At 42.4% G+C, this 21,576-nt stretch overlaps 1 protein-coding gene across 1 annotated transcript in view; it reads right to left on the bottom strand.

Moving 5' to 3' along the window:
• The window catches only part of LOC126334947 (leucine-rich repeat-containing G-protein coupled receptor 5-like), a 355,730-nt gene extending 334,637 nt beyond the window's left edge, over positions 1–21,093 (bottom strand). Inside the window, exon 1 of the mRNA XM_049997690.1 lies at positions 20,965–21,093. Within this exon, the coding sequence (XP_049853647.1) occupies positions 20,965–20,969 (5 nt within the window). The 5' untranslated portion in view covers positions 20,970–21,093. The remainder of the gene's footprint in view (positions 1–20,964) is intronic.
• Positions 21,094–21,576: the final 483 nt, after the last annotated feature.

The following is a 21,576-nucleotide window of genomic DNA, read 5'->3' as shown; positions in this document are numbered from 1 at the left end:
GTGATGGCTGAGTGTTGTATGATGTGCTTAGGTAAGTTAGGTTTAAGTAGTTCTAAGTTCTAGGGGTTGATGACCATAGATGTTAAGTCCCATAGTGCTCAGAGCCATTTGAACCATTTTTTTGCTAATGCAGTGTTAGTTATCATACTTCGTTTGATTTATTTGGCAGGCTAAGTGTAACTGATTCCAGATATGCAATATAATGACTAGGACTGCAGGATAGCTGATTTCCATAATTTCGTAATTATCTGAACGAACAAAAATTCAAATAAATGCCACATGTGAAGGCGTTCTATAGAAATCATCAAGAGGGTACCCATAATTCACCCGTAGCATAGTTATGTGAGTTATGTGGTGACATGTTATTCCCGTGTGTCTTGTTAGACTAGCAACGCCGTTTGCCGCAGATCACAGCCGAATACACTTCTGACCCTGTTCTGTGTCAGTAAGGAGGAAAATGTCCCAGTCTCTTTTTTCTTGAAAAGAGACTAGTAAACGTTTCTTAACAAGATTCAATTCCAATTTCATCAAAAGTCTTTGAAGACACCCACGCCTCGGCGTTTCTTTCTTACAATTGCTTCCGGTTTCAATTTTGTCTTTTCTTTAAGATCCTAGTATCTGTAAAATTTGAAATTTTCCCGGCGAATCAACTGGTCAAAAAGATTTCGGGTTTGCAGCCGGTCGTCGTAAACTTCATTGTTACTGCGGAAGGCGGGAATTTACAAAATACCGCGTCAGTGTGGTATGGCATATATAGGACAGACAACGCGTACAGTGGAAGAGCGCTGTACAGAACATCAACTTTGCACTCGCCTACTGCAACCCAGTAAGTCTGCAGTTGCGGAACATTGTATTTCTAACGGACATTCAATGGAGTACGCCGAAACTTCCGATTTTGGCCACTGCAAAAAACTTTTTGGGACTCCATTATCAAAGAATCAGTTGAAATACGCATTGTGGGAAATCTAATGAACAGTGACAGTGGTTACCGATTGAATAACGCATGGAATCCCGTCATCTCCGAAATTTGCTCGAGACGCAGATGCCAGATAACTTCCATAGCAGCGGCCAGCGACAATACCGTCGGCAGCTGGTTACTGCAGTTCCGCCAGCAAGGGCGCTACCGCTGGGCGGTGTGGCCCGCATGCGCGGCAGTACTATCAGCGCACTATATAAGCTGGAGCGGAGAACGTCTTCGTCAGTTCTTGTTCGGCTCACCTGAAGATGGCTCGCAGTTGTTCAGCTGAAATATCGTGCAATGAAGTTTACGACGACCGGCTGCAAACCCGAAATCTTTTTGACCATCCCCCTCGTATCTGTTTTATCCTCGCACTGCTATATGCTGAAGACTCCTTGCGTTTTGCCATTCACTATTTCAGGCGTCATTGCCATATTGTCCGCTTCTGTACTCTACTGCATAGTCTTCTTTCCCATTAACATAATTTTCATCTAGAATCTCTTCATGTGCGTTCGTAGTCAAGACAGAATACACCTTCAGTCATGTGTTCAGTTGAGATACATCTACATCTACATACATACTCCGCAAGCCACCTGACGGTGTGTGGCGGAGGGTACCCTGAGTACCTCTATCGGTTCTCCCTTCTATTCCAGTCTCGTATTGTACGTGGAAAGTAGGATTGTCGGTATGCTTCTGTGTGGGCTCTAATCTCTCTGATTTTATCCTCATGGTCTCTTCGCGAGATCTACGTAGGAGGGAGCAATATACTGCTTGACTCTTCGGTGAAGGTAAGTTCTCGGAGCTTTAACAAGAGCCCGTACCGAGCTACTGAGCGTCTCTCCTGCAGAGTCTTCCACTGGAGTTTATCTATCATCTCCGTAACGCTTTCGCGATTACTAAATGATCCTGTAACGAAGCGCGCTGCTCTCCGTTGGATCTTCTCTATCTCTTCTATCAACCCTATCTGGTGCTGATCCCACACTGCTGAGCAGTATTCAAGCAGTGGGCGAACAAGCGTACTGTAACCTACTTCCTTTGTTGTCGGATTGCATTTCCTTAGGATTCTTCCAATGAATCTCAGTCTGGCATCTGCTTTACCGACGATCAACTTTATATGATCATTCCATTTTAAATCACTCCTAATGCGTACTCCCAGATAATTTATGGAATTAACTGCTTCCAGTTGCTGACCTGCTATTTTGTAGCTAAATGATAAGTGACCTATCTTTCTATGTATTCGCATCACATTACACTTCGCTACATTGAGATTCAATTGCCATTCCGTGCACCATGCGTCAATTCGCTGCAGATCCTCCTGCATTTCAGTACAATTTTCCATTGTTGAAACCTCTCGATACACCACAGCATCATCTGCAAAAAGCCTCAGTGAACTTCGGATGTCATCCACCAGGTCATTTATGTATATTGTGAATAGCAACGGTCCTATGACACTCCCCTGCGGCACACCTGAAATCACTCTTACTTCGGAAGACATCTCTCCATTGAGAATAACATGCTGCGTTCTGTTATCTAGTAACTCTTCAATCCAATCACACAATTGATCTGATAGTCCGTATGCTCTTACTTTGTTCATTAAACGACTGTGGGGAACTGTATCGAACGCCTTGTGGAAGTCAAGAAACACGGCATCTACCTGTGAACCCGTGTCGATCGCCCTCTGAGTCTCGTGGACGAATAGCGCGAGATGGGTTTCACACGACCGTCTTTTTCGAAATCCATGCTGAATCCTACAGAGTAGATTTCTAGTCTCCAGAAAAGTCATTATACTCTAACATAATACGTGTTCCAAAATTCTACAACTGATCGACGTTAGAGATATAGGTCTATAGTTCTGCACATCTGTTCGACGTCCCTTCTTGAAAACGGGGATGACCTGTGCCCTTTTCCAATCCCTTGGAACGCTTCGCTCTTCTAGAGACCTACGGTACACCGCTGCAAGAAGGGGGGCCAGTTCCTTCGCGTACTCTGTGTAAAATCGAACTGGTATGCCATCAGGACCAGCGGCCTTTCCTCTTTTGAGCGATTTTAATTGTTTCTCTATCCCTCTGTCGTCTATTTCGATATCTACCATTTTGTCAACTGTGCGACAATCTAGAGAAGGAAGCACAGTGCAATCTTCCTCTGTGAAACAGCTTTGGAAGAAGACATTTAGTATTTCGGCCTTTAGTTTGTCATCCTCTGTTTCAGTACCATTTTGGTCACAGAGTGTCTGGACATTTTGTTTTGATCCACCTACCGCTTTGACATAGGACCAAAATTTCTTAGTATTTTCTGCCAAGTCAATACATAGAACTTTACTTTGGAATTCATTGAAAGCCTCTCGCATAGCCCTCCTCACACTACATTTCGCTTCGCGTAATTTTTGTTTGTGTGCAAGGCTTTGGCTATGTTTATGTTTGCTGTGAAGTTCCCTTTGCTTCTGCAGCAGTTTTCTAACTCGGTTGTTGTACCACGGTGGCTCTTTTCCATCTCTTACGATCTTGCTTGGCACATACTCAACTAACGCATATTGTACGATGGTTTTGAACCTTGTCCACTGATCCTCAACATTATCTGTACTTGAGACAAAACTTTTGTGTTGAGCCATCAAGTACTCTGAAATCTGCTTTTTGTCACTTTTGCTAAACAGAAAAATCTTCCTACCTTTTTTAATATTTCTATTTACGGCTGAAATCGTCGATGCAGTAACCGCTTTATGATCGATGATTCCCTGTTCTGCATTAACTGATTCAAATAGTTCGGGTCTGTTTGTCACCAGAAGGTCTAATATGTTATCGCCACGAGTCGGTTCTCTGTTTAACTGCTCAAGGTAGTTGTCAGATAAAGCACTTAAAAATATTTCACTGGATTCTTTGTCCCTGCCACCCGTTATGAACGTCTGAGTCTCCCAGTCTATATCCGGAAAATTAAAATCTCCACCCAGAACTATAACATGGTGGGGAAATCTACTCGAAATATTTTCCAAATTATTCTTCAGGTGCTGAGCCACAACAGCTGCTGAGCCCGGGGGCCTATAGAGACATCCAATTACCATGTCTGAGCCTGCTTTAACCGTGACCTTCACCCAAATCATTTCACAATTCGAATCTCCGTCAATTTCCTTCGATACTATTGCACTTCTTATCGCTATAAACACGCCTCCCCCTTCACTGTCCAGCCTGTCTCTGCGGTATACATTCCAATCTGAGTTTAGGATTTCATTACTGTTTGCTGTTTACATGTGGTTTCAGCCAACTTTCTGAATAGCAGTACCCGAACTCGGCTGATAACCGGTCGTCGAATATTGTCTTTTTTTCGGCTCAATGCCTCTACGAAAAAGACATACTACTGAAATGCCTATATAACAAAGCGTCTAACGAAGGATCACTTCTGCATCTACATCTACATGATTACTCTGCAATTCACATTTAAGTGCTTGGCAGAGGGTTCATCGAACCACAATCATCCTAACTTTACCATTCCAGTCCCGAACAGCGCGCGGGAAAAACGAACACCTAAACCTTTCTGTTCGAGCTCTGATTTCTCTTATTTTATTTTGATGATCATTCCTACCTATGTAGGTTGGGCTGAACAAAATATTTTTGCATTCGAAAGAGAAAGTTGGTGACTGAAATTTCGTAAGCAGATCTCGCCGCGACGAAAAACGTCTTTGCTTTAATGACTTCCATCCCAACTCGCGTATCATATCTGCCACACTCCCTCCCCTATTACGTGATAATACAAAACGAGCTGCCTTTTTTGCACCCTTTCGCTGTCCTCTGTCAATCCCACCTGGTAAGGATCCCACACCACGTAGCAATATTCTAACAGAGGACGAACGAGTGTAGTGTAAGCTGTGTTTTTAGTGGACTTGTTGCATCTTCTAAGTGTCGTGCCAATGAAACGCAACCTTTGGCTCGCCATCCGTACAATATTATCTATGTGGTCTTTCCAACTGAAGTTGTACGTAATTTTAAGACCCAGGTACTTAGTTGAATTGACAGCCTTGAGAATTGTACTATTTATCGAGTAATCGAATTCCAACGGATTTCTTTTGAAACTCATGTGGATCACCTCACACTTTTCGTTATTTGGCGTCAACTACCACCTGCCACACCATACAGCAATCTTTTCTAAATCGCTTTGCAACTAATACTGGTCTTCGGATGACCTTACTAGACGGTAAATTACAGCATCATCTGAGAACAACCTAAGAGAACTGCTCAGATTGTCACTCAGGTCATTCACATAGATCAGGAACAGCAGAGGTCCCAGGACGCTTCCCTGGGGAACACCTAATATCACTTCACTTTTACTCGATGATTTTCCGTCTATTACTACGAACTGCGACCTTCCTGACAGGAAATCACGAATCCACTCGCACAACTGGGACGATATCCCATAGGCCCGCAGCTTGATTAGAAGTCGCTAAATGGTGCAAAGTTTATTATCATAACATTATGAAGGGAGTAACTTTTTCTTAACCGATTCTTGATGTAATTGTGCTGAAGCGGCCAGCGTCTCCGTTCGAAGTACGATCGGGCGGAGGTCACAGGCCGGCTGGCGACCCCAGTGCGCTGAACTTTGGTACGGTGTCGGCGCTATTATTCAATCGCGCAGCACCCTAGAATGAATGACATGCCGGACCCACAGTGTTCTGAAACGTTCTTTGTCTTCTGTGCTCAAATATTTGGTTTCGCCTGGACAGTGAAGCCGCCGTACGTTTATCTTCTAGTGTAAACATACTATTCGAAGATCAGTTTTGTTCCCATTTGCTCCGCAAACGGAGAGCACATGCTAAACCGTAGTCTGTTTCACCGAAGTCTACTTTCATTTTACACGGTTTCCAATTATTACGAGAAAGCGCTGAAACTCGAGCAAGTCATCCATTCTGCTCTGATACACACACCAACACTTACACTTCATACTCTTGTATTGCCCTAGAAATAAATTATAAGTTGCCGTAATCCTACCAGGGGTTTCGGGGTGTTTTCATTGCTTATAAGCCTGACGTAGGACTTGGTAATTCCCTTGAATTCAATCCTAATTGAGAACTCCTTTTTCCGGCCTTGGTGGCCGAGCGGTTCTAGGCGCTACTGTCTGGAACCGAGCGTCCACTACGGTCGCAGGTTCGAATCCTGCCTCGGGCATGGATGTATGTGATGTCCTTAGGTTAGTTAGATTTAAGTAGTTCTAAGTTCTATGGGACTGACCACCTCAGATGTTAAGTCCCATAGTGCTCAGAGCCATTTGAACCATTTTTTGAGAACTCCTTTTTCCTTCTCACAGTCCGTTGGGATTAGACTGAAAATAATCGAGGTCTATAATGAACGGGATCTACGACAGCCCGTCCTACCTTATAAAGGACGCGAAATAAGAAAAACAATTGTAAGTACCCAAAGTGTGATGTGATAGGATCAGAAACTTCATCTGCAGAAGCAACTTGTTATTGAAAAAAATAGATCGCGCTAAATGTCTGGCAGAATAGGAATTACTTGTAGAAAGACTATTATGTTACTGCTTTAAGCATCTACATTCTTGATGGTAATGAGTGTGGCACAGTTTTTTAATTGCCTCATCAGGTAAAGAAATCAGTATAACAGCAATAATAACGTTATCGCCGCGCGGTTTGAGGCGCCATGTCACGGATTGCGCGCCACCTCCCCTCGGGGTTCGAGTCCTACATCGGGCATGGATGTATGTGTGTGTGTGTGTGTGTGTGTGTGTGTGTGTGTGTGTGTGTGTGTGTGTGTGTGTTGTTCTTAGTATACGTTAGTTTAGATTAGTTTAAGTAGTGTGTATGTCTAGGGGCCGATGACCTCATCAGTTTGGTCCCTTAGGAATTAATACACACTTGAACATATTGAATGTTATCATTCAATATGGACTGTGCAAAACAGCATCCGGTCACATTTGCATTTATGAATCTATCTGTAAATGTTTATACTCTTTTGTGTTTAGTATTCCTTACTCAGGAATATTAGTATTGAACTCTACGATACATACAGACAGGTAAATTTCATTTACGTGGAGGATTATAATTATGAGGTATGTACGAGAGAGAGAGAGAGAGAGAGAGAGAGAGAGAGAGAGAGTCGTAAAAGAAAAATAACCTAGTCTGTACTTCAAGTAAGCCATCGTCACGTATGTTTGTTACTGTACAGTAGAAACTACATAGCTGGCTAGACATGAGACGTGCTCTATAGCTTATAAGTAAAAGCATAAATTTGAAGTTGTGGTTGCCAGGAGTACATATTTCGTATACATGTATTATACATCACTTAATGTAAAAGTGTAGACCGTTGACGCACTAGGTTTTTTTACTTCGGGCATTAATTTAAACCGACTTATCAAAATTGAAGATCGGTAAAATTACCAACAGTAGAAAGTACAACGCCAAAAGAGCAATCCGAAGCTTTAATTTCGCTGACAACATAGATCCCAGAGACATTTAACCATTAAAGAAAATATTATCTTTCAGTCTATCTTACAGTATTACGTTTAGCCAAACGCGTCCTTTTCAATCGTTCACAAACGTTTTAGGCCACAGATTTCTTCCTGATGTCTTGCGGAAACCTAACAAACTCCGCAAATGATTATGTATCGACGAAGTGTTTGTTAATTTTCTTGTAATGTTGTTACGAACGCAAATAAAGAGTTTTCCACAGTCAGAGATACGATTAATGTAAGAAAGAGGAGCTTCAAACCTTAGTAAAATTAATGTAAGCTTTTCGCATCGAAGTCATTTCTGAACATTTTGCACTACATTTTTTTCTGCTGAGCTTTCGTGATACCGTACATTTCGAGAATTACTCGCCCTCTTGCGATCAATCTGTGTCGCCATATCAACATTTCTTGCTTCTGGTGTCTCAGCAGCTTATACTGTATTTACGTAACAAGAACTTACTTCATCTGCAAGTTTACTGTGACAGCATCTCATCTCAGTAAGTAGTTTTCCTTTGGGTGCTAAGAAATCGCTAATCATGTAACGATTAAGCGTATAAAAATTAAATCTAATCTCAGGCTACTTTTCAACATAATTTCCTTCACCGCAAAAAAAGATCTTAACCATGGTTTGGCTTTGACTGCATCTTGAAGCGTTTACAAAACGCTGGTATGATAGCTGTTTTTCATGTAGGTGATAACATGCTAATCACTGGCAACAAAATCTGAGCGGAATGTAGGACGGCCGAGTCACTCCCATTTGAAGTTTGCCAAAAACTCTCGTTAGTGGTGTGCTGGCGAGCATTCGCAGAGCGACAAAACCGCGCCAGAACACAAAGTACTGCATAACTTGGTCTGAACGGCTCTTCATAATTTTTAAAGTTTCCTTCTGTACTGTTGAACTGATCTATGCGCCTTGTTCTATTAATTGAGCTAACAATATGTTTCGCCTGTCCCCAGAGACAGAGACCATAACTGATTCACTGAGGACTACCGCCCTTTAGTTCCTCATTTCAACCGTCGCACGAACGTCAAAAGGACACCAAAATAAGTAGCTATGGGTTAGAGAAGCATCTTAAACCGCTCCACAGCGGAAAGGGCGCTGGCCCATACGGGACACCAGTATGATTTCACACAGGATATGCGAAAAAATTTTCTCCTCTTCTAGCATAAGTGTACTGTAAGACGATAAAGGAACGAAGAGTTGCTAGTATTGGAAAAAAGCGCAATCATTCCCGTTTTCAAGAAGCGTCTCGAACAGACACACAAAACGATAGGCCTATATGCCTGGCGTCGGTCTGTTGTAGTATTTTGGAACATGTTTTATGCTCGGGTATTACGACATTTATGGAGTCCGAAAATCTCCTCTGAATGAATCAACATCCGCTCCGAAAACAACGATCGTCTGAAATTTAGCGTCCCGGCGGAGGTTCGAGTCCTCCCTCGGGCATGGGTGTGTGTGTGTTTGTCCTTAGGATAATCTAGGTTGGGTACGGACTGATGACCTTAGCAGTTAAGTCCCATAAGATTTCACACACATTTGAACATTTTTTTTGGAATTTAGCTGGTTGCTTTCGTCTACAAGACCCAGAACTCAGCAGATGCCGGGCGCCCAGGCCGTTGCCGTGTTGCTTGACTTCCGCAAGGCGTTCTGTACAGTCCCGTACACCTCCTAATGAATTAAATATGAGCGTGAAGAATATCAGACCAGCTGTGTGACAGAAACAGATTACAGCATGTCGCTCTCCATGGAGAGAAATCCTCAGACTTAAATTAGCTTAGAGGGTACCCAAAGGGGCTGCTATAGAACCACTATTTTTCACAGCATGTGTAAATGGACTGGTAGGTTACGTCGGAATTTCACTGAGGCTTTTCGCGGATGAAGCTGTCTTATAGAGAGAGGTCGCAAAGCTAGAAAATTACAGCGAAATGCATGAAGACCTGCAAAGGATCAAAGCTTGCTTCAGGGAATGGGAATCGGTCCTCAGCATAAACGAATGTAACGTATTTCGTATAAATAGGCAGAAAGACACATTACTGTACGATTACTCGATTGAAAATGGTTCAAATGGCACTCAACATCTGAGGTCATGTCCCCTAGAACTTGTCGTTGTTGTTGTGGTCTTCAGCCCTGAGACTGGTTTGATGCAGCTCTCCATGCTACTCTATCCTGTGCAAGCTTCTTCATCTCCCAGTACCTACTGCAACCTACATCCTTCTGAATCTGCTTAGTGTATTCATCTCTTGGTCTCCCTCTACGATTTTTACCCTCCACGCTGCCTTCCAGTTAATCCCTTGATGCCTCAGAACATGTCCTACCAACCGATCCCTTCTTCTAGTCAAGTTGTGCCACAAACTCCTCTTCTCCCCAATTCTGTTCAATACCTCCACATTTGTTCTGTGATCTACCCATCTAATCTTCAGCATTCTTCTGTAGCACCAAATTTCGAAAGCTTCTATTCTCTTCTTGTCTAAACTATTTATCGTCCATGTTTCACTTCCATACATGGCTACACTCCATACAAATACTTTTAGAAACGACTTCCTGACAGTTAAATCAATACTTGATGTTCACGAATTTCTCTTCTTCAGGAACGCTTTCCTTGCCATTGCCAGTCTACATTTTATATCCTCTCTACTTCGGCCATCAAACAGTTATTTTTCTCCCGAAATAGCAAAACTCCTTTACTAATTTAAGTGTCTCATTTCTTAACCTAATTCCCTCAGCATCACCTGACTTAATTCGACTATATTCCATCATCCTCGTTTTGCTTTTGTTGATGTTCATCTTATATCCTCCTCTCAAGACACTGTCCATTCCGCTCAGCTACTCTTCCAAATCCTTTGCTGTCTCTGACAGAATTACAATGTCATCGGCGAACCTCAAACTATTTACTTCTTCTCCGTGGATTTTAACACCTACTCGGATTTTTTCTTTTGTTTCCTTTACTGCTTGTTCAATACACAGATTGAATAACATCGGGGAGAGGCTACAACCCTGTCTCACTCTCTTGCCAACTACTGCTTCTCTTTCATGTCCTTCGACTCTTATAATTGCCATCTGGTTTCTGTACAAATTGTAAATAGCCTTTCGCTCCCTGTATTTTACCCCTGCCACCCTTAGAATTTGGAAGAGTGTATTCCAGTCGACATTGTCAAAGCATTCTTTAAGTCTACAAATGCTAGAAACGTAGGTTTGCCTTTCCTTGATCTTTCTTCTAAGATAATTCGTAGGGTCGGTATTGCCTCACGTGTTCCAACATTTCTACGGAATCCACACTGATCTTCCCCAAGGTCGCTTCTACCAGTTTTTCTATTCGTCTGTAAAGAATACGTGTTAGTATTTCGCAGCCGTGACTTATTAAACTGATAGTTCGGTGATTTTCACATCTGTCAACACCTGCTTTCTTTGGAATTGGAATTATTATATTCTTCTTGAAGTCTGAAGGTATTGCGCGTGTTTCATACATTTTGCTCACCAGATGTTAGAACTACTTAAACCAAAGTAACCTAAGGACATCACAAACATCCATACTCGAGGCAGGATTCGAACCTGTGACCGTAGCGGTCGCGCGTTTCCAGATTGAAGCGCCTAGAACCGCTCGGCCACACCGGCCGACTTACTCGATTGAAGAACAATCATTGGAAGCAGTTATTTCCATAGAACATCTAGGAGTATGCCAACGGAGTGATGTGAAGTGAAGCGACCACATGAAACTAATCGTGGGTAAGACAGAAGCCAGGCTCAGATTCATTGGAAGGAGATTTAGCCCACCAACAAAGGAAGTAGCTTACTAAACACTGGTTGGACCAGTATTTGAATATTGATCGTCAGTCTGGAATCAGTACCAGAAAATACTGACAGATGTAACAGAAAAATCCAAAGAAGAGCACCGCATTTCCTTACAGGTTCATGTGGTAAGCACGAGAACGTCACGGAGATGCGCAGCCAGCTCCAGTGCAGATGCTGCAAGACAGCCGCTCTGCATCACGGTATGCTCCACTGTTAAAATTCTGAGAATGTACATTCTTAGAAGAGTAAAAAAGAGAAAAAAAATACTGTTTCCTCCTGCGTATGTCTCATGTCTCAAAGCCAGTAACGAATGATGTACAATATTATCTCGTTTATTTTTTATACTTTTTTACGGCACAGTCACATAAGCATTTCACAATGTCGTAACCAGTTTCGACTAGCGTGTGACTCTTCAGATTAAACACACATGCAGCAAGCGGTTTCGGTTGTTTCCTCAATGTTACAAGTTATCCTGAAGAATGACTACTGTTTATAAAAACTGTCTACGGCGTTGAGAAATACTGACGTGAATGTGTCGTAAAAATATATGTAGATAAAATAGAGGAAAATAAATCAATCTCCAAGACAGTTTGATAGCGTTTGATTGCGTACTGTAGCAGAACCTGAGAGCCGAACCTAATTGACAGGTCTTATGGTCATCATAATTCACGATTCCTGCTGCCCGTAATGTCTCTGTTACTGCGTCGTACAAAACTGTAATGAAACATAAGAATAAAGTCATATTATTTGAACCATCAACTGTACAGCTTCTGTAAATGTTTCGTCCAACCTACGCAGAAAGGCATCGGTTTCATTCCGAAGTTGAAGCACTATTCATTTATACATTTATATACCTCTCAGGTGTTATAACTTCGACCACGTGAACCAAAGCTGACTGGCCATGAAATGACAAGTACATAGTTTACATAGTTTAGAAAATTTATAAACAAAAGCATTAAGGGGGTAGGACGTCAAACGGGCCGACTGGGAGCAGAAGAAGCACCACCGGACATTTTATTTTCTACTATCTATACTTTTACAAATAAATTCATAAAACTTAGTCAGCATGACCAGGAAGGTTTTATAGTATTCACACTCATAGCAGTGGAAGTGCAAAAACATAAAAAATAATTTTTTTTAGATATTAAATTTCATCATTTTTCCACTTACTGTTAGCTGCATTTGTTGCTATAGGTACATTTTTCTTTACAAGTAAGAGAAATTCTTTGATGAATTTTGCACAGCATACACACCATACTTACAGGTGTATGAAACTCTAGAATTTTCCAAATCTATTAAAAACTGTGGTAAAAATTGAGATAATTAACTACAAAATTTGATTTTTTCTAAACATAAAGTTTAAAACGTAACAGCTCATTCATTTTTTCATAAATTAAATAGATTCTAGAGTTTCACACACCTGTAAGGATGGTTTGTATGCTGTGCAAAATTTATCGAACACTCTCTTACTTATGAAGAAAAGTGTACCTATAGCAACAAATGCAGCCATTAGTAAGTGAAAAAATGATGAAATTTCACATGTAAAAAAATTTTTTTGTTATGCTTTTGCTGCTGCAAGTGTGAATCCTGAAACCTTTCTGGTCATGCTGACAAAGTTTTATAAATTTCCTTGTAAAAGTATGGACAGTGGAATTTTATAATGGCCTGTGGTGCCTCTCCTGCTCCAGGTCGGCCAGTTTGACGCCCTGCCCCCCTTAAAGAGCTAATGAAACACGAAGAAACGTGATGGAGTATACGAAGGAACAAACATGAAGTGTATTCGGAGTTTTGAATACAGACAAACATCAGCTGTATAATGGAATGACGACGATGAAAATTTGTGCCGGATTGGGACTCGAACGTGGATTTTCCGCTGATCTGGAGCGGTCGCGCCTTACCATTTGGCTACCCGAGCATAACTCACGGCCACTCCCAAACTTCCATACGTCGTCAGCCATCTGCCTACAAGCTGTACTCACGCATCCATTATGTATATTCCCGCACAGGAGAGACGTTTTACTTGCGCGTCGCTTGCCCGGTGTCAGCGAGTAAATACAATATTGTAGTGCCTGTACTATTCCGAATTATCATGCAATGTTCCTTGAGACACGCACGGAAACGCATGCATGTCCGAAGGAACAGGCACTGCGGCGACTATAGCCGTTATGAAATACATTAAATGTATTCTCACTTGCGAACAGCGAATATACACAACCATCAGGCGTACAAGGCACAGGGATGGCAGTGTTATAACTTCCAGACGACTTTTATAGCGGACTTTTATAGCGACCAGTTTGTGAACTGACACGGCAGATATGACTGACTACCATTTTCTCAGTAAGGTATATTTTTGGTCGGTGCACAGAGTTGCCCCAAAATATAGCACCGTACAAGAAACTATAGCGAAAGTAACCTAACTAAAGAAGCCGCCGCGTTTCATTGTCAGCGAGACCGAAGATTAATTTTACAGTGAAGATAGTATCATTCAGCTTCTCCGCAAGCTATGGAACGTGGTACTTCCAAAAAACCCACTGACTGACCACGTTGGAACAATAAAAATTCACTTTTAGAAAAGTTCCACATTAAAAACTGTATGCCTTGCGTTTGGTTACATTCAAGTGTTAATCTTTTCTTTGAAAGCTAAGCGCGGATGTTACTAACTACGCTGTAAGTAACATCATTTATAGTACGTTCCACGTCTTTCACAGTAACGCCTCTACCATGTCTGAAAAGAAATATTTTGTGCCATCTGTCATGTTTTGTGGATTATCAGTGATACATATCAAGAATAACAATGAACCCTGAACAGAACCCTGTGACATCATTTCAGGCTCAAACTTCTTCCCTGTATTTGACACTGGAGAACAACGTTCTGCTTCCTACTATTTTCATTGTCTCGCAGCTTTGCCAGTAAAAGCGCACCATCTGTAAACTGCACACATTTCACATTGAATGTCTGTATTCTTTTTTTTTTCGCGGAAAACGAATCATTTCGCACAATACAAAGCCTGAAAATTTTGCCATTGTACGAGTGCGTGGAGAAAAATAATGGAATCGAATTTTTTATGTACAAGCTCTTAAAGATTTTTAAATAAAATAGATGTTATTAACATTCTACATCTTTATTCTTAATGTCTGCATATTTATTTCTCAACGTCACTGTGCTGACGAACCCATTTCTCCCAAAGAGAGACCAGTTTGTTGTTACCGTCAGTATGGAATGTTTGACTTTGTTGCCGGAACCAAAAATCCTACCTACCCCTTTACCACTATTTAACTGGAGTCCTCGAAGGTGTTCTTTGAAGTAGGGAAACAGATGAAAATCGGAGGGGGGCAAGCTGGGGCTGGGTGGAGGACGATCGATGACAGTGGACTCTAGGCGTCGGATTGTCGCAGATGTCGCAACACTCGTGTGTGGTCTGGCATTGCGGTGTTGAAGGAGAGGGTGCTCCGTCTGTGGACGAACTCTTCGAATTCCATACTCGATTACAACATGCTGTTTCTCACGCATCGGTATTCTTACGTTACATGCCGTTATGTTACACGCGACAGTTCGGAGCCGTTTAGCGGAAGAGGGCTGCAAATATGTAGACATGAATAGTGGTGAGCAAGATGTATGAGACAGGCGAAATACCCTCAGACTTCAAGAAGAATATAATAATTCCAATCCCAAAGAAAGCAGGTGTTGACAGATGTGAAAATTACCGAACTATCAGTTTAATAAGTCACAGCTGCAAAATACTAACGCAAATTATTTACAGACGAATGGGAAAACTAGTAGAAGCCGACCTTGGGTAAGATCAGTTTGGATTCCGTAGAAATATTGGAACACGTGAGGCAATACTGACCCTACGGCTTATCTTAGAAGCTAGATTAAGGAAAGGCAAATCTACGTTTCTAGCATTTGTAGACTTAGAGAAAGCTTTTGACAACGTTGACTGGAATACTCTCTTTCAAATTCTGGAGGTGGCAGGAACACAATATAGGGAGCGGAAGTCTATTTACAATTTGTACAGAAACCAGATGGCAGTTATAAGAGTTGAGGGGCATGAAAGGGAAGCAGTGGTTGGGAAGGGAGTGAGACAGCGTTGTAGACTCTCCTCGATGTTATTCAATCTGTATATTGAGCAAGCAGTGAAGGAAACAAAAGAAAAATTCGGAGTAGGTATTAAAATCCATGGAGAAGAAATAAAAACTTTGAGGTTCGCCGATGACATTGCAATTCTGTCAGAGACAGCAAAGGACTTGGAAGAGCAGTTGAACGGAATGGACAGTGTCTTAAAGGGAGGATATAAGATGAACATCAACAAAATCAAAATTAGGATAATGGAATGTAGTCGAATTAAGTCGGGTGATGCTGAGAGAATTAGATTCGGAAATGAGACACTTAAAGTAGTAAAGGGGTTTTGCTATTTGGGGAGCAAAATAACTGATGATGGTCGAAGTAGAGAAGATATAAAATGTAGACTGGCAATGGCAAGGAAAGCGTTTCTGAAGAACAAAAATTTGTTAACATCGAGTACAGATTTAAGTGTCAGGAAGTCGTTTCTGAAAGTATTTGTATGGAGTGTAGCCATGTATGGAAGTGAAACATGGACGATAAATAGTTTAGACAAGAAGAGAACAGAAGCTTTCGAAATGTGGTGCTACACAAGAATGCTGAAGATTAGATGGGTAGATCACTTAACCAATGAGGAGGTGTTGAATAGAATTGGGGAGAAGAGGAGTTTGTGGCACAACTTGACTAGAAGAAGGGATCGGTTGGTAGGACATGTTCTGAGGCATCAAGGGATCACCAATTTAGTATTGGAGGGTAGCGTGGAGGGTAAAAATCGTAGAAGGAGACCAAGACATGAATACACCAAGCACTTTCAGAAGGATGTAGGTTGCAGTAGGTACTGGGAGATGAAGAAGCTTGCACAGGATAGAGTAGCATGGAGAGCTGCATCAAACCAGTCTCAGGACTGAAGACCACCACAACAACAACACGAATAGCAAAGATGTAGAATGTTAATTACGTTTGATTTATTTACGTAGCTTTAAATAGTTTTCATATAAAAATTTGATGCATTATTTTTCAGCATGCCCAAGTTACATTCGACATCGTTGTCACACTCGCCACAACGCTGCAGCAACTTTCTCTCTCTGGCTTCTGATCGAAACTACGTACTGGCAAGCAGCAGACGTCACTGCGCGTCGTTTTGTCCGCGCAATTTACAAGCTGAAATATTATTCCGAATTTTTCAAGTATTATCCCATTATTGATTAGAAACATCGATGGAATGATATAGTCTAGAGACAATATCTTTAAATATTTTGTAAATTTGCGGCATAGTTTCGAACACGACAATCCTGTTTATTGTTTCTCAAAGAATACACCTGTTTTCATTTACGAGGGTATCTTCCAAACGAAATGTAAGTTTCTCTTTAAGCAACAAAACTATTAAGTTATCCAAACAAAAGATTGGTGATATCGCTTTAACACCTCCGTTTCTTCCTAGCTGTCTCAGATGACGTCAGTTGCGTGGAAGATTACGAATAACATTAGTCGAGACTCAGCAGAAATACTTTAGCTCTGAAGTTCAAGAAATTGCTATTCATTGACCCGCAGCATTTGGACAGCCCTGTATGACACCACTACACGAAACAGTTTTATGGAAAACTATCTGACGGCTGATTCTGTTACCGTTTTAAAATGTTTAATAGCAACTGCCACAGAATGCTGCTTCTTGGAAATCACCGTCTATTTTTTTATACACATCAGAGGTTGTTTGGTATAGCAATCTTGAATACGTAATGAGGCACATTTAAAAAAATAGTCGTTGAAATTGGCACTCTACTCAGAGATACGACTTAAAGAACACTAGGGGTCCTGTATTTATTTCGAAGCAGCTTTGATCAGTTCCCCTGACTACTGGACTATCGTTTACACGATTTATGCGATGTTTAGTAGTGCCGTAAACAACCAGCATTACAGTCACAAATGTTTAAAATGACAGTTGCCAATAGCGACACTAGAGCTACAATTGTTACGGGTGACTGCGATCAGCAGCAATGTAAGATAGAAACGAGAACAGCTGCGATTTCCGCGAAAGCGGAGTCACGAACAGTCACAACCACGCCTTTCATAGAATCCAGTGCTGATGGCCCTTTTGCATGGTCACCCGAACGAACTATTACGGGACGTTGCCTTCTTCCCGTGACTTAATGTGGTTGTGGCCTACGACACCATACCTCTGCAAATAGAACGAGTTGCAAAACTGACTTTTTTTGCATAAGTTTGGTGACAGAGTAAACTGTAGCGTAGCCCAGAGTGTAGGTTAGGTTCAAGAATGACAAACTGACTGCGAGTTGCCGAAGCCAACGAATATGAATACGAAATCTTAGTTCGGGCAACATATCTACATCTACATCACTACTCTGCAATTCATAGTTAAGTATCTGTCAGAGGGTTCACCACCTTCAAACTATTTCTCTACCGTTCCACTCTCGAACAAGACGCAAAAGAAACCAACACTTAAATGCGGTGGGAGAAATTTGATGATTGAAATTTCGTAAAAAGATCCTGCAACGAAAAACGCCTTTAACATTTGCACCCCAACTCGCTTATCACATCCGCAACACTCTCCCCCCTGTTTCGCAATAATGCAAAAAGAGCTACCCTTTTTCGAACTTTTCGATGCCTTCCGTCAATCATATCTGATGCGGATCCCATGCCACGCAGCAAAAGGACGGACAAACGTATTGTAGGCAGTCTTTTCAATAGTCCTGTAACATCTTCTAAGTTTTCTGTCAATAAAACACATTCTTTAGTTCGCTTTCCCCACAACATTAGTTATGCGATCGTTACACTTATTCGTGACTGTAATCCCTAAACCTTGAGGTTTATGTGGCTAGTCGTTTAAGCGAAAGTTGACGTATTCCTTTTAGTACCCATGTCGATTACTCGACACTTTTCATTATTTAGAATCAATTGCCAGCTTTTGCACCAGTCGGATATTTTGTCTGTATCATTTTGTAGTTGGTTTTGATCTTCTGATGACTTTACGAGACGATAAATGACAGAATCATCTGCAAACAGTTAAACAGGGCTGCGCGTATTGTCTCCTAAATCAGTTATATAGAATAGGAAGCCAGAGGGCATATAACTATTCCTTGGGGAATCCCACACATCGCTTCCGTTTTACTCAATGACTTTCCGTCAGTTACAACGAACTGTAAACTTTGCGACAGGAAACGACGAATCTAGTAGCCCAACTGAGATGATACTCCATATGCACGCAATTTAATTAGCAGCCGCTTGTTAGGAACGGTGTCAAACGCCTCATGGGAATCTAGAAACAAGGTATCAATTTGAGGTCTCCTGTCGATAGCACTCACTATTTCCTAAGAACTTGTGTACTGATCTACAGCGCTGCCCGCGGTCTGAGTTAGGTTGTAAGGCGACAGTTCGCAAAGCTGTATCGAAGGCTCCATTTAATCGCCTTCGTATACATCGCGTCCTTCGGAGCGGCCCTCAGATAACGATGTGTCTGTCTCAAGCCTACGGACGTGGATGGGAGTTATGTGATTTCTCCCGGTCTGCCAGGTAACTACGTCACCGAGCGGCACGCCCCTAAGCTAATGTGGCGAAGCAATTACGCGCTATAAAAAGCAATTTTAATACTGAGCCGGAGCATGCAACGGAAACACGAGGCGTGCACTTCGTCTGAAGAAGCACGGTGCCTTTGCCACGCATATCTCGCCGCACTGATAACACTACAAGATTAACTGACAGCTGCAACACAAAAGAACAGGAGAAGAACTACCACACTCGTGTAAGCTACATATAATGTGAAGACAACAACACATTATAGGACTGAACTCAAAATCTTAATCGGTTCGAGGTGTACGTGCATTCCTCTGGTACCAGATTTAGGTTTTCCCTAGCCTCCCTAAATTGCTTAAAGCTGACTCTGGGACGGATTCTCTGAAAAGATCGTGGCCCCTTCACTCCCCATTCTTGTCCTATAGGACTTTGCGCTCTGTGCCTAATCACCCCCTCATCTAATGGAAGTTAAAACCTAATCTTCGTTCCTCGAAAGTCTCAGGTGATCCTTCTCTGTTCAAACATTGTTAACATAATCCTGGATATATATATAATTAGGCATATGAGAGTGAAGTTGATGCATGCAATCGCACCGTAATTGCATAAGATCCGATCTATCGCCTTTCCTACAAGCACCTGTACTTCAACTGTTACAGTTCTCATCACCAGCGAGAAGAATGTCATATTTGCTGTGATAACTGTGAGTCCGTGAGTCCGAGACCGAAATTAAAACATATTTTTCAAAATACAGTTTCCAATTGCTCTTTGCTCACCTTGTAGCAAGTAGTTAGATAATAAAAAAAAAATCACAGGTATAAGTAATTTCGAAGGTCTCGTATTTGCTAATAACACAGATGGAACTTCAGACCTTAGCATTCGTTTGCACTGTATGCAGAACCGCTGTAGTAAGCTGAAGGAATAAATTTCGATATAGTGGCAATACTTTACGCAACTGGAACAGTACTGCAGAAATGCTGAATAGGTCACTTAGTAAAACGTCATCAACTTGTGAATGAATGAATGATTTTAGTATTACGTGTTTCGGAATAATCCATCAGACATCATGTCGAGTTGCACAAATGAACTGAAGTAGTATGTGCATGCTAACAAACTAGTCTGTCTCTGACAGTTATAACATATAACATCAGTCCATTTATACAAATGGTTCAAATGGCTCTGAACACTACGGGACTTCTGAGGGCATCAGCTCACTAGAACTTAGAACTACATAAACCTAACTAACCTAAGGACATCACACACATCCATTCTCGAGGCAGGATTCGAACCTGCGACCGTAGTGCTCACGCGGTTCCAGACTGAAGCGCCGAGAACCGCTCGGTCACATCGGCCGGCTAGTCCGTTTTTACAGCTCGATTTATCTCGCATCTGATGATGGTTTGTACGAAAACCGTAATATTAGTGATTCATTCACCAGCTGATGAAGTTTCATTAACTGACGTGTTCAGCATTTGTGCAGTACTGTTCCCAGTATATAACATGGTCGAGTGCTTTCTGCACGTCATCTTGAAGCATGTCGAATAAATGCTTTACGCGGCTCAGATTTTTGTTTACACTCACGTGCAGCTTCATTCTCTGATTGTGTCGCTGCAGACTGGAAACAGAAGGGGACCAGTAGCTGAATGGATAAGTGTCACTATGTCCATTGTTTCAGTCCCCAGTCGCACGATTTTTTTTTTTTTTTTTTTTTTTTTTGCCACGTATCACTTCTTTTACTTCTCACAATAACTTGTGGAGGCGAAAAGTGCCGAGCTACGCCGTCGTTTGGAATGCTCGCTCCATTGTAGGCCTCCCTACAATTGGTCGGTTAAGACAGTTCGAAGGCCGCAGGAACGCAAGTGCACATCAGCTGCTACAGGATCGTGTGTAATAAAGCTGTGCGATGTTGAAACCAACCTTCAGGTTGAGGACCGTACTGTTTTAGTGGTTCCAAACATCCACACGAACGAAAGTTCAAGTTTCTGGCAGCTTGAAAGTATCCTAGAATGTTAATTCAACATCGACGGTTCCAGAAATGGTGAGCTGTCTTATGTTTTCAACACGACACTGGGAGGACTAGAGAGTGACTGTTGGAGCGAATAAGCACTGCGTGCGGGACAAAACACTGGGGGCGGTGGAACCAGACAAAGCGGATCAGCTGCGGAGGCGCGCCAGCGTACGCACCTCATGGTTGCAGCCGCAGTCAGTCTCACGCACTCGACGCGATGCGCAGCCAGGTACGCAGGCAGGCAGATGCGCGAGCGGGCGTTCTATTCCTGGACGCAGCCGCGGCCGAACTGGCCATGTTGTCACCGCCGCCGCCGCCGCCGCCGCTTCCCCCCCCCCCCCCCCTCCCCTCCCCCCACCATTGGCGCCCCAACTGCAGCCGCGCGCGTCTGCAGCGAACGCTGCCGCTTCTGGAAGGCGACCTTGCCGCACGCGCAGCGGCCTGCAGCGCCTGTTAAAGGGCCACGCGCTTTGTTTTGGTGCGGGCTGCACCCACCGGTGCGTCATCAGAGTTTCTCCGAGCCATACACAATGTGCAAGCAATACAGCTGGTCTCAAATTGCGGGATGTTCGCTTCCCTTTGTCAATAGAAGGAAACAATCTGTAACTGGTCTCCAGTCTCTGGACAGTGTCGCTGCCTCCTAACGGGAGTGTAATGTTGCAACGTCCCCTTAGAAAAAATTATGAATGACTGTGCTGATAAACCTCTTACATTATTTGATTTTCAAACAGCTGAGCAGAATTGAACGTACTCAGACATTTAGCTCTTTACCTATTCTGATCAACACT

Source organism: Schistocerca gregaria, chromosome 2 (genome assembly GCF_023897955.1).
Source record: "Schistocerca gregaria isolate iqSchGreg1 chromosome 2, iqSchGreg1.2, whole genome shotgun sequence".
In the NCBI taxonomy this organism is placed as follows: domain Eukaryota; kingdom Metazoa; phylum Arthropoda; class Insecta; order Orthoptera; family Acrididae; genus Schistocerca; species Schistocerca gregaria.
Note: the sequence above shows the minus strand (reverse complement) of the source record. Positions and strands in the feature narration are given on the sequence as shown.